Below are 13,193 nucleotides of genomic sequence, written 5' to 3'. Positions count from 1 at the left end.
CTGTTTGAACTTGTTATCAGTATAAAAGACACCTGTCCACAACCTCAAACAGTTACACTCCAAACTCCACTATGGCCAAGACCACAGAGCTGTCAAAGGACACCAGAAACAAAATTTTAGACCTGCACCAGGCTGGGAAGACTGAATCTGCAATAGGTTTGAAGTTTGAATAAATCAACTGTGGGAGCAATTATTAGGAAATGGAAGACATACAAGACCACTGATAATGTCCCTCGATCTGGGGCTCCACGCAAGATCTCACCCTGTGGGGTCAAAATTATCACAAGAACGGTGAGCAAAAATCCCAGAACCACACGGGGGACCTAGTGAATGACCTGCAGAGAGCTGGGACCAAAGTAACAAAGCCTACCATCAGTAACACACTACGCCGCCAGGGACTCAAATCCTGCAGTGCCAGACGTGTCCCCCTGCTTAAGCCAGTACATGTCCAGGCCCGTCTGAAGTTTGCTAGAGAGCATTTGGATGATCCAGAAGAAGATTGGGAGAATGTCATATGGTCAGATGAAACCAAAATATAACTTTTTGGAGGACAAAGAATGCAGAGTTGAATCCAAAGAACACCATACCTACACTGTGAAGCATGGGGGTGGAAACATGTTTTGGGGCTGTTTTTCTGCAAAGGGACCAGGACAACTGATCCGTGTAAAGGAAAGAATGAATGGGGCCATGTATCATGAGATTTTGAGTGAAAACCTCCTTCCATCAGCAAGGGCATTGAAGATGAAACGTGGCTGGGTCTTACAGCATGACAGTGATCCCAAACACACCGCCCGGGCAATGAAGGAGTGGCTTCGTAAGAAGCATTTCAAGTTCCTGGAGTGGCCTAGCCAGTCTCCAGATCTCAACCCCATAGAAAATCTTTGGGGGGAGTTGAAAGTCTATTGCCCAGCAACAGCCCCAAAACATCACTGCTCTAGAGGAGATCTGCATGGAGGAATGGGCCAAAATACCAGCAAGTGTGTGAAAACCTTGAAGACTTACAGAAAACGTTTGATCTCTGTCATTGCCAACAAAGGGTAAAAACAATGTATTGAGATAAACTTTTGTTATTGACCAAATACTTATTTTCCACCATAATTTGCAAATAAATTCATTAAAAATCCTACAAAGTGATTTTCTGTTTTTTTTTTCCTCATTTTGTCTGTCATAGTTGAAGTGTACCTATGATGAAAATTACAGGCCTCTCTCATCTTTTTAAGTGGGAGCCGCAATTGGTGGCTGACTAAATACTTTTTTGCCCCACTGTATGTAAACTTCATTTTAAAACATGCATCTTACAAAATGAGTTGTTTAATATAACTGCTTAACTATTTATCTGTACATGGAATTGTATTTGGGTTTATTTTAACAAATTTTATTTATTCTAATCTTTACAGGAATGTGTGTGGAGACCTTTCACTGCAGCTAATGTAGAAGGAAAAGCTGTGTAAATGTGCAAATACTCTGCCAAATCATATATGAAGAAAGCAACAAAGATGCTGAATCATCTGACTAAGTGCATTCCCTCAGCGCTCATAACATCTGACAAAAGTCCCTCTATTCGAGGTGAAATTGATGAATTAGACACCCGATCGATAGCAACAGGTCATGGTCCTCCTGGAATCAGAAGTTTTTTTTGACTCAATGGAGGAATGTCTTGCTCGAGCTGTGTATGCAACTGGTTCACCTCTGATGCTCACAGGCAATGTGTATTGGAAGAGATTTCTGAATGTTCTTCGCCCAGCATACACCCCTCCAACCAGACATGCTTTATCTACTCATTTGCTGGATGCAGAGTTCAGAGTTAAAGTGAAGGTCAAGCAAATCAGAGAAAGCAGACTGTATTGCAATCATCTCTGATGGGTGGTCGAATATTCGTGGGCAAGGAATAATTAAAAACATCTCCACCCCTCAACCAGTATTCTACAATAGCACAGACACAAGGGACAACAGACACGCCGGTCTCTAAATTGCAGATGAGCTGAAGGAAATCATCAATTACCTTGGACCACCAAAGGTATTTGCACTGGAGACAGACAATGCTGCGAACATGAAGGCTGCTTGGTCTAAAGTGGAGCAGTCCTACCCTCACATCACACCCATTTGCTGTGCTCTCATGCATTGAATCTACTCCTCAAGGACATCATGGCACTGAAAACAATGGATACACTCTACAAGAGAGCCTATGAAATGGTTAGATATGTGAAGGGTCATCAAGTTATAGCAGCACATTGAAGCTGCCCAGCAACACCTGTTGGGGTGGAATTGTCATCATGTTTCACAGTCTCCTGGAGGGGGAAGGAGTCTCTCCAGGAAATGGCCATATCTCAGCCTGCCGATATGGACAGCCCCATCAAGAGGATCCTCCTGGATGAGAGTGTGAGAGTGAGAGTGGTAAGCAGCCTGAAACTCCTGAAAACTATAGCAGTAGCCATTGCACAGATTAATGGGGACAATGCCATCCTGTCTGATGTTCAGACTCTGCTTGCAGATGTAAGAGAAGAAATCCGTACTGCCCTGCCCACTTCACTCTTGCGCCAAGCAGAGGAAACTGCAGTTCTGAAATACATAAAAAAGCGTGAAGACTTCTGCCTGAAGCCCATACACGCTGCAGCGTACATGTTGTACCCCAAGTATGCTGGCAAGAGCATCCTGTTTGGTGCAGAGATCAACAAGGCCTATGGTATCATCACTACTGTGTCTCGCCACCTTGGCCTGGACGAGGGCAAGTTTCTTAGCAGTCTGGCGAAGTACACTTCCAAGCAAGGGCTTTGGGATGGAGATGCAACATGGCAGTCGTGCCAACATATCTCATCAGCCACCTGGTGGAAAGGACTTTGTGGATCTGAGGCTCTTTCCCCTGTTGCCTCCATCATCCTCCAAATCCCACCAACATCAGCCGGCTCAGAGCACAACTGGTCCTTGTTTGGGAAGACACACACCAAAGCATGCAACAGGCAGGCCAAGTGTTGAAAGATTGGTGGCCAACCAGGCAAATTTGAGGCTTTTTGAGCCTGACAACGAGCCATCCTCAACAAGGTTGGAAAGTGACAGTGAAGATGAGGCCACAGAGTCTGATGTTCAAGAAGATATGGAAGTCTGAGAGGAAGACAGTCTGGAAACTAAAGCTTTGGTTGTCATTTTATAGATGATATTTTATGTTTAAAACATTTTTGTGAGATGCGATAGATCATTGGGGATGATTCAATATTCCCTTGCCTTTGTTGATCAGTGAAATCATACCTTGTGAAGAGTCAACTCAATTCAAGTTCAATTCGTAACTAAATAGTTGTTTTTATTTCTATTGGAAGGATTTCATAATTTGCAATTATGTTAATTTATGATAAAGGTAAAATGCTTTTCCATATGATATGGTAAATATATCCAATGCAAAAAACAATACATTTAAATAGTATTAATATTCATTTGCATATATTTCCGTTAATACCCATATATTCCTGTTAATTCCCATATATTCCTGTTAATTGCAGCGGAAAGTTTCCACCTCTGAATATTCCCCAAAATGTGTAACCCTAGTTCCAACATCTAGAGGAAAGCGTTCTCAGAACAGTGCAAGCTGTTCTAGCAACAAAGGGGGGGACCAACTCCATATTAATGCCCAGGATTTTGGTATGAGATGTTTGAAGGGTAGGTGTCCACATACTTTTGGTCATGTACAGTGCCTTGCAAAAGTATTGATCCCCCTTGGTGTTTTTCCTATATGGTTGCATTACAACCTGTAATTTAAATGTATTTTTATTTGAATTTCATGTAATGGAGATACACAAAATAGTAATAAAATAAATAAATAAATTACTTGTTTCAAAAAACTAAAAAAAGTAAACAGAAAAGTGGTGTGTGCATATGTATTCACCCCCTTTGCTATAAAGCCCCTAAATTAGATCTGGTGCAACCAATTACCTTCAGAAGTCACATAATTAATGATTATTATGATCTCAGTAAAAACACACACCTGTTCTGAACGACCCCAGAGTCTGCAACACCACTAAGCAAGCGGCACCATGAAAACCAAGGAGCTCTCCAAACAGGTCAGGGACACATTTGTGGAGAAGTACAGATCAGGGATGGGTTATAAAAAAACATCTGAAACTTTGAACATCTCATGGAGCGCCATTAAATCCTTTTTTTTATTGAAAGAATATGGCACCACAACAAACCTGCCAAGAGAGGGCCACCCACCAAAACTCACGGACCAGGCAAGGAGGGCATTAATCAGAGAGGCAACAAAGAGACCAACGATAACCCTGAAGGAGCTGCAAAGCTCCACAGCGGAGATTGGAGTATCTGCCCATAGGACCACTTTAAGCCGTACACTCCACAGAGCTGGGCTTTACAGAAGAGTGGCAAGAAAATAGCCAATGCTTAAAGAATCAAATAAGCAAACATGTTTGGTGTTTGCCAAAAGGCATATGGGAGACTCCCCAAACATATGGAAGAAGGTACTCTGGTTAGATTAGACTAAAATTGAGCTTTTTGGCCATCAAGGATAACGCTATGTCTGGCTTAAACCCAACACCTCTCATCACCCCGAGAACAGCATGGTGGCAGGGACTGGGAAACGGGTCAGAATTGAATGAATGATGGATGTCACTAAATACAGGGAAATTCTTGAGGGAAACCTGTTTGTCTTCCAGAGATTTGAGACTGGGATGGAGGTTCACCTTCCAACAGGACAATGACCGTAAGCATACTGCTAAAGCACCACGAGTGGTTTAAGGGGAAACATTTAAATGTCTTGGAATGGCCTAGTCAACGCCCAGACCTCAATCCAATTGAGAGTCTGTTGTATGACTTAAAGATTGCTCTACACCAGCGGAACCCATCCAACTTGAAGGAGCTGGAACAGTTTGGCCTTGAAAAATGGGCAAAAATCCCAGTGGCTAGATGTAATTTCTGTAAAAGGTGGCTCTACAAAGAATTGACTTGGGGGTGTGAATAGTTATGCACACAAGTTAAGTTTGTCTTATTTCTTGTTTGTTTCACAATAAAAAAATATGCATCACTTTGCATCAAAGTGGTAGGCATGTTGTGTAAATCATACAAACCCCCCAAAAAAACAATTTTACTTCCAGGTTGTAAGGCAACAAAATAGGAAAAATGCCAAGGGGGTGAATACTTTCACAAGGCACTGTAGATATCTGATAAATTAAGCAAATTGATTGCACCCAAATTGGTAATTTTTAATTAAAATATTCACATAATATTCAATAAATATAGTACATAATACATAACCCCAAAAAACCTGCCTTGTGATTTGTTGGGAGAGCTGTCTGTCTGAAGAGAACCCACCCCGGAACAATTTTTCACACTAACCAGAGTTGACAAACCAGACCCTATTGCCTACTGTTGGGTTTTTGAGACCGAAGAATGGTTTGCCACAACACCGTGCTGAAACAACTTTGTGAAGACCGCACTCATATTTTTGAATGCCTGGCCATCCAGTCTTCAGTCAGCTGTACATGCCACAACACAGAATTCTAAAAATGGCTAGTTTTGCTTCCTCTCGTCTCTTTTATAAATAGGCTGTTAGATGTAAACCAGGGTTACTTTAAACTTTGTTGACATTAATATGAAGTTGACAAAAACATTACCTGCCAGCCCTAGCTTTTGTTAAAGAACATTTTGTCTAATGAACACAACCCAGGGGTGTGGAGAATATGTTGTGGCAGCTGAAGTGGCAAAGGCCACAACTATCTTGGACATGTCAACAGATGTTAGGAGCCTAATTCTAACCACAGAACCACCCTTTCTCTCAAGTCAACCCTTATTATATCAGTATTTATAGCTGCAGTTGAGGAACGGACTTGAGTTATTGTATAACTTCAAAAAGGTGGTATCAGCTATCAGATAACCTGAGACTGACCATCCCAACATGTCTTCGAAAGTCCACAGAGCAGTTTCACCGTTTCAAAAACATGTAAAATGTTTCAAGATCATTTCACGATGAGTTTTAACGGACTCTTGGAGTGTCATAATACTTTCTTGACGCTATCAAATTCCAGACTGTGGCTTTTAAGGTTTAATTATTACCGATGCTTCTACTGAGGAGGATTTTGTTTACCTCAATGGCTCTGACCCCCTGCATATGACAGGTGGAAGCCCTATTTGCAGTGATTTTTTTAATGCATCATCAAATTCATTCATTAAATGTGCTGGCAGCGTATCCCCTTACAGCTGTTGTCCTCCTCTGCTTCAACACAGCCTGCAGGTATAGCCACACCGGGAGCAGAGAAAGCATCACATGACAAAGAGGATTCCTCATTCCTCATGTCCCAACCTAGGAGACATGCCCATTTAACGCTATCATTTCCAAACAGAGACAAAGACATACAGGATTCATCCAACTTTCCTCCATCACGGCACTGGAAACTCAAAGACATTGTCAGTAACATTGTACGTTCAACTGGAATGTGAGTGTTTCTGGAGTATGTGCTGCCAAGCAGAGGCATCAGGTCCATTTTTAGAGTCTTTGGCATGACTGTGCTGTTAAGTTAATGTGAAGGCAACCACAGCGATGGCCATCAATCAAATATTCATGTAGACTTCTCAATTTCCTCCCTGCTCTCCATCTGACAGCTGCACAATCCAATGGACAGAACTTTGACTAAATTAAATATAGGGCCGCAGTGAGGTTCAGAGATGAATAATTTAGTATCAGAATAGGTGTGTCCCATTCTAAAATTCTACTTTCTCAAGACTAGTGTGCCCTGCAGGTCTTTAGCACACTCAAGAGTACCCATCCCAATCGCCGGATAGATAAGAAGCAACACTGGACAAAAAGCTAAAGGAATTTGAGTTCTGAGGTTAGACTTTGGACTTGAGAAAGCCCGTCAACAGACCAAAGCCATTCTGTGCACGTCAAAGTGGAAGTTCAGATGAATGGTATTGGCTTCTTTGCAGTCTGACCCAATTATTGACATTCAATAGGTCTCAATGACAACTACATTTTTATTGGGTGTGTGATGTCAATCACCCAACACATAGTGTTAGCTGGTGATACCATGCTATCCATGGTTCTTTGTGTGATTAATCAAATTGTGTAAATGTTCCTTACAAGCCAGAATGTTGAATAAAAAGACATTACATTTAAATGTACTCTACCAGTTGTGTGCAGTTTGTTCTTCTGCCACTTTAAGACAAAAATATCCACAGGAGATTGTTTACTCAACTTTTTAGAGAGCCGGTAGGTATATGGTTCTGTCTGCTTGTATTTTCAATTTACTGACACACACTGCGTAAACACTAGCACAATATGTAAACAATAGCCAAGCGTAACCAAACCACAGACCTAACTTTGCTTGCATTCAGCTGGCAGCTGCAAACCTACCTACTCTCTATAAAGTCAGCAAAAAAATACTTTCCTGTGGATATTTTGTACAAAATTTAAAGTGGTTAAAGGACAAACTGCACATAAAAGCGGTAAAGTTCAATTGTAATTTTATTCAACATTTCGGTTTGTAAGGAACATTTACATGATTTTGCACTCCAAAGTGTCAGGATGTATATACCAATTAACTGTGTATTACAGCTTGATTATTCAGACAACATGGGACAATGTTAGTTAACACTTTCACTGCGCAACTAACACAGACTCTACTAAAAAGTTCAAAGCGTTTCAACATAATTCACAAAATAGCAATAGAAACAAATTACATCATTACTTTGACCATTATGTTTGCCGAAGAGCATATGAAATGAAATATAGAAATCATTGAAAGTCAATTTACACAAACTGAACACATTTTCCTGAAGAAAACAAAAGGTGCAGGGATGGTCAAATGAAATCAAACATAGACCCTAAGGTTGTTAATGAATGAGTAGGCTGACACCTACAACTATTTTCTCCACTGATGTAAGATAGCAACATACAATAAATCTTGACAAAGAAAGTAACCCACAGTCCACACTCAGAAACATGACATGCGCATCCCAGACACAGGCAATGTTTCCAATAGCTGAAACTGGTAATATTGTAGCACAGTTTCTTTAGGAAACAACATTTCCCAATTAGCTGTACAAAACGTAATTAATTTACCATACATACTGTAATGACAGACATCTCCCACTTTGCATTAGCCTGTGTCATCCTTCCAATAGTGTTATCATTGAAAGCAACGTTACAACTTCACAATGTAAAACCATTCATTTAGGCCTAAGTGTATTGTATTTCAACATTTCACCGTTTTATAAGTAGTGTCTCTACATAACCAAGGTGTACATACGTTTATTTACAATATAACGGTTCGAGAGCTAAAGATGTCTTGATGTCTACAACTTGGTGTAACGTTAAACAGTTCAGTATCCATGTTTTTCGAAATGTTGCGCTTACCTGGCCATTGCGATGCTGCGGGAGTCAGAAGAACCAGGACAGAGAAAACTAGCGTCTCCAACCATGAGGAACACCTGCAACGAGGTAGCACATTGTGCATTAAATTAAGAATGCTATTGGATTTCTATACATCCCCCAAGAACGTAAATGAATGCAAAATACCTCATTTTCATCTTTGTTTTGGTAGTGACCAAGTTGAAAGGCTACAAGATTTCTGGCCAAATAAATTCAAAACTTTTCCCAGTTTCCCTGGTCCACCACGACTGCCAAGGCGTGAACAGCTGATGCGCGGCTCTCTGCTAGTTACAGAGAGAAATTGTGGGAGAGACCAGTGTCCCACATAATCTGACAAAGGGGAATCCTTCTGGGTCCTAAAGAGTTCCGCGGTGTTCACTGCATGGTGCGTTTGTAATATGATTATATTTTTTAGCGCAGCATTGTTTACACCAATCTTAGACGTGTCTGTAAATGTCAAGTTCAAGGTGAAAGAAGAAGTAGCCTAATTTGTGGTCAAACGGGCATTGTAGTTCGCGTTCCAATGATAAGGCCTACCTTTGATGTCCCTATTACATTGTGTGTACATTTTGATAAAACACAATTTAACAGTTGAATCACATCCATCTACGCTCGATCAAAAGCAAAGCATGTTAAAAATGTTGTGTTTTCATTCAAATAACTTTTGTTTTCTCTGAATATACCAATTTTGGCATATGGGTTGTTCCATGTCATTTCAGCAAGCCATGACACCCACAATCTCGGATTGTTCTAAAATAATTTATATTGTTAGAATAATATAAGATTAGCATTCCTGCAACATTTTGTAGAAATGTAATTACACTGTAATTTAAATTTATTTTATTTGGATTTCATGTAATGGACATACACAAAATAGTCTGAATTGTTGAAGTGAAATTTAAAAAATAACTTGTTTAAAAATATTCTAAAGAATATCACGGAAAAATGGTGCGTGCACCCCCTTTGCTATGAAGCCCCTAAATAAGATCTGGTGCAACCAATTACCTTCAGAAGTAGCATAATTAATCAAATAAAGCCCACCTGTGTGCAATCTAAGTGTCACATGATCTCAGTATGATCTCAGTATGTTCTGAAAGACCCCCGAGTCTGCAACACCACTAAGCAAGCGGCACCACCAAGCAAGAGGCAGCATGAAGACCAATGAGCTCCCCAAACAGGTCAGGGACAAAGTTGTGGAGAAGTACAAATCAGGGTTGGGTTATAAAAAAATATCTGAAACTTTGAACATCCCACGGAGCACCATTAAATCCTTTATTAAAAAATGGAAAGAATATGGCACCACAACAGACCTGCCAAAAGAGAGCCACGCACCAAAACTCACGGACCAGGCAAGGAGGGCATTAATCAGAGAGGCAACAAAGAGACCAAAGATAACCCCGAAGGAGCTGCAAAGCTCCACAGCGGAGACTGGAGTATCTGTCCATAGGACCACTTTAAGCCGTACACTTCACAGAGCTGGGCTTTACGAAAGAGCGGCCAGAAAAAAACATTGCTTAAAGAAAAAAATAAGCAAACACATTTGGTGTTCGCCAAAAGGCATATGGGAGACTCCCCAAACATATGGAAGAAGATACTCTCGTCAGATGAGACTAAAATGTAGCTTTTTGGCCATCAAGGAAAATGTCTGGCGCAAACCCAACACTTCTCATCACTCTGAAAACCTCATCCCCACGGTGAAGCATGGTGGTGGCAGCATCATGCTGTGGGGATGTTTTTCATTGGCAGGGACTGGGAAATACAGGGAAATTGTTGAGGGAAACCTGTTTGTCTTCCAGAGATTTGAGACTGGAACGGAGCTTCACCTTCCACCAGGACAATGACCCTAAGCATACTGCTAAAGCAACACTCGAGTGGTTTTAGGGGAAACATTTAAATGTCTTGGAATGGCCTAGTCAAAGCCCAGACCTAAATCCAATTGAGAATCTGTGGTATGACTTAAAGATTGCTCTACACCCATCCAACTTGAAGGAGCTGGAACAGTTTGGCCTTGAAAAATGGGCAAAAATCCCAGTGGCTAGATGTGCCAAGCTTATGGAGACATATCTCAAGAGACTTGCAGCTGTAATTTCTGCAAAAGTTGGCTCTACAAAGTATTGACTTGGGGGGGGGGTGCATAGTTATGCACACTCAAGTTCAGTTTTTTGGTCTTATATCTTGTTTGTTTAACAATTCAAAATATTTTGCATCTTCAAAGTGTTCGAAAGCATGTTGTGTAAATCAAATGATACAAACCTATTTAATTCCAGGTTGTAAGGCAACAAAATAGGAAAAATGCCAAGGGGGTGAATACTTTCACAATGCACTGTAGATGTCTGATAAGTTAAGCTAATTGATTGCACCCAAATTGGTCATTTTTATGTGTACTATTCACATAATGTTCAATAAATATAGTACATAACATCCAATTTGGACCAAACTTTTTTTTTCTAACAATGAGTAAGACGTGATGAATCCAAATAAATTACCAAAAGACCCCCTCAGACCCAATGCACCCCACTCCAATCCCACCCCAACAATGAGTATACAGTATCAGTTATCTCTGTCTGACAAGTAGTATGGAGCAGCAGCTCAGAGTATTGTTTCTTCATCCTATGTAATGTATTCTCTCAATTTGGTTATGTTTTTTCACCCTGTTCGGGGAAATTAGTAATTGAAGTTATGGTTTATGTTCCCTCCTACATCCTGATATGACCAGGTGTTGACCACTAGATTGTGGTGTTCCTTAATGGAGAGAGGTTTGCTTACCATGTATGCACAAGGTATAACAAACACCCCTGGTTTGGTTTTGTTTTCCTGGACACTGTTTCAAATGCTTAAAAAGTTCTAATTCGAAACCGTGGACAAGAAAACCAACGCATGGATTGACACAGCGGTCTAAGGCATCTCAGTGCTTGAGACATCACTACAGACACCCTGGTTCGAATCCAGGCTGTATTCCAATCGGCCGTGATTGGGAGTCCCATAGGGCGGTGCACAATTGGCCCAGCATCGTCCGGGTTTGGCCGGTGTAGGCCGTCATTGTAAATACGATTTTTTTCTTAACCGACTTGCATAGTTAAATAAAGGTTCATTTTTGTTTTAAGTGTTTAAATACCTTATCCATTAGGGTTTGGAAACCAATATGTCATTTTGCAATTTGGGTGAATTATCCCTTTACTCTAACACTGAGGTGAGGGGGATTCATTAAAAAATATATCACCTAGAACAGTACCATCTAGTGGTCAGAATGTGGTAATATCATAATGTAGGATAGGACATAAACCTAACAACTTCAATTACTAATATCTCTGAAAAGGGGGAGAAAACACCAAATTCACTGAGAATACATTACATAAAATGAAGAAACAATATTCAGAGATGCAAACTCCATACTACTTGTTAGACATTGAGAACTGATACTATACACTAATTGTTGTGGTGAGATTGGTGTGGAGGTCCATGGGAGACTTTTGACAATTTCTTTGGATTCCTCACGTCTGACACACTTTTAGAAAAAAGTTGCTATAATTTAAAGAGGCCAATTTGCATGGGATAATTTAGCTTAATTTCTCAAAGATTAAATTATACTTCAACAAAATAACAATGCAAGAATGCTAATCTTATCTGTTTATAACAACAGAAACAATTTCCGAACAATCTGAGATGGTGGGTGTCCAAATCCTCTTTCTTGTGCTTTTTGATGTGGAGCTTCCCACTGTAGTTTTGAATGGACTGATCATGTCAGCATCCTACATTCAAAATCTTAGCTAGCAAGCTAGAAAAGCAGTCATCATGAATCAAGTTGACAATCTGCTGGCAAATCCTTTTCAGTCATACGTAGAGAAATTATAGAGAAAACGTATTGGTGCTCATCGGCCATTGGACATCAACATTACACAACAAGTTGGAAATCGCAAATTCAACAATGAGTGGTTTGGAAGCAATGAGTGGCTAACTGCAAGCATTGCAAAGCAATCACTAGCCTGATATTCAGTGGAGTGGGTGTGTAGTCCAAGTCTGGGTTTAAAGGTCTCTTTTCCAAGCTTAAAAGGATTAACATTCACATGCCACACCATGGGCCAGAAAACATTTTTATACATTGGCCATGCAGTCAATCCAGCAGGATGTATGTGCACGTTCAAAACAACTGCAAACTCGGAACCGGGAAATCACAGGCTTCAGTAAGTTTAAGACAGTTGGGAACTGGGAAAATACGTTTTGAACAGTCATCCAACTCGGGAATTCCAAGTCGGGAACTCTGGCCTCTTTCTAGAGCTCTGACCTGAAGATCCCTCAGAGTTCCAAGTTGTCTTGAAAGCTTCACAAATCCAGAGAATGCCAGACTTTGATGGCAAAGTTTGATGCCAAAATTTGCCCACAAGAAGGACCACCGTGCCACCTTCCTGTTCAAGTGAGCACAGCACAACAAGGCGAGCCCAAAACACATCTTCTATGCTGCTATATAAATGACGTAATATGCCAGGGAGATATGTACACGGTGTCTAAGAAAGTAATACTAAGTGTATGTTGTGTAGTAAGCTGAAAGTAGCCCATGTGCCTCACCCTAACAATTTGGTCCCTTTACCCCTCATAACTTAGACTACTGTTCTGACTTGGTGGTGAACATGTGGCCTATAACCTGTTTTAGAGAAATGCAATCGAAAATTGTAAGAGCTTTTATTGTCTGCTTATATGCCCCATTTATTTATCTACCGTTCTGACTTGGTGTACAGGGAGAATACTGTAAGAACGGCCCATGTTCTGAATTCTGTCACTGTATATTAAAAAAATGCTAAACAAATAGTTATATTGACTACGTCCTTCGTAA

The 13,193-nt window shown here is 40.6% G+C and overlaps 1 protein-coding gene across 1 annotated transcript in view; it reads right to left on the bottom strand.

The window, feature by feature from the left end:
* LOC112234908 (collagen alpha-1(XVIII) chain) overlaps window positions 1-8,682 on the bottom strand; it is a 169,788-nt gene extending 161,106 nt beyond the window's left edge. Inside the window, exons 1-2 of the mRNA XM_024403234.2 lie at window positions 8,513-8,682; window positions 8,351-8,424 (exon numbers count right to left, since the gene is read on the bottom strand). Coding sequence (XP_024259002.1) covers window positions 8,351-8,424; window positions 8,513-8,523 — 85 coding nt within the window. The 5' untranslated portion in view covers window positions 8,524-8,682. The remainder of the gene's footprint in view (window positions 1-8,350; window positions 8,425-8,512) is intronic.
* Window positions 8,683-13,193: the final 4,511 nt, after the last annotated feature.

This window comes from Oncorhynchus tshawytscha, linkage group LG03, assembly GCF_018296145.1.
Source record: "Oncorhynchus tshawytscha isolate Ot180627B linkage group LG03, Otsh_v2.0, whole genome shotgun sequence".
In the NCBI taxonomy this organism is placed as follows: domain Eukaryota; kingdom Metazoa; phylum Chordata; class Actinopteri; order Salmoniformes; family Salmonidae; genus Oncorhynchus; species Oncorhynchus tshawytscha.
The sequence above is the reverse complement of the archived record's forward strand: the minus strand, read 5'-3'. Positions and strand labels throughout refer to the sequence as shown.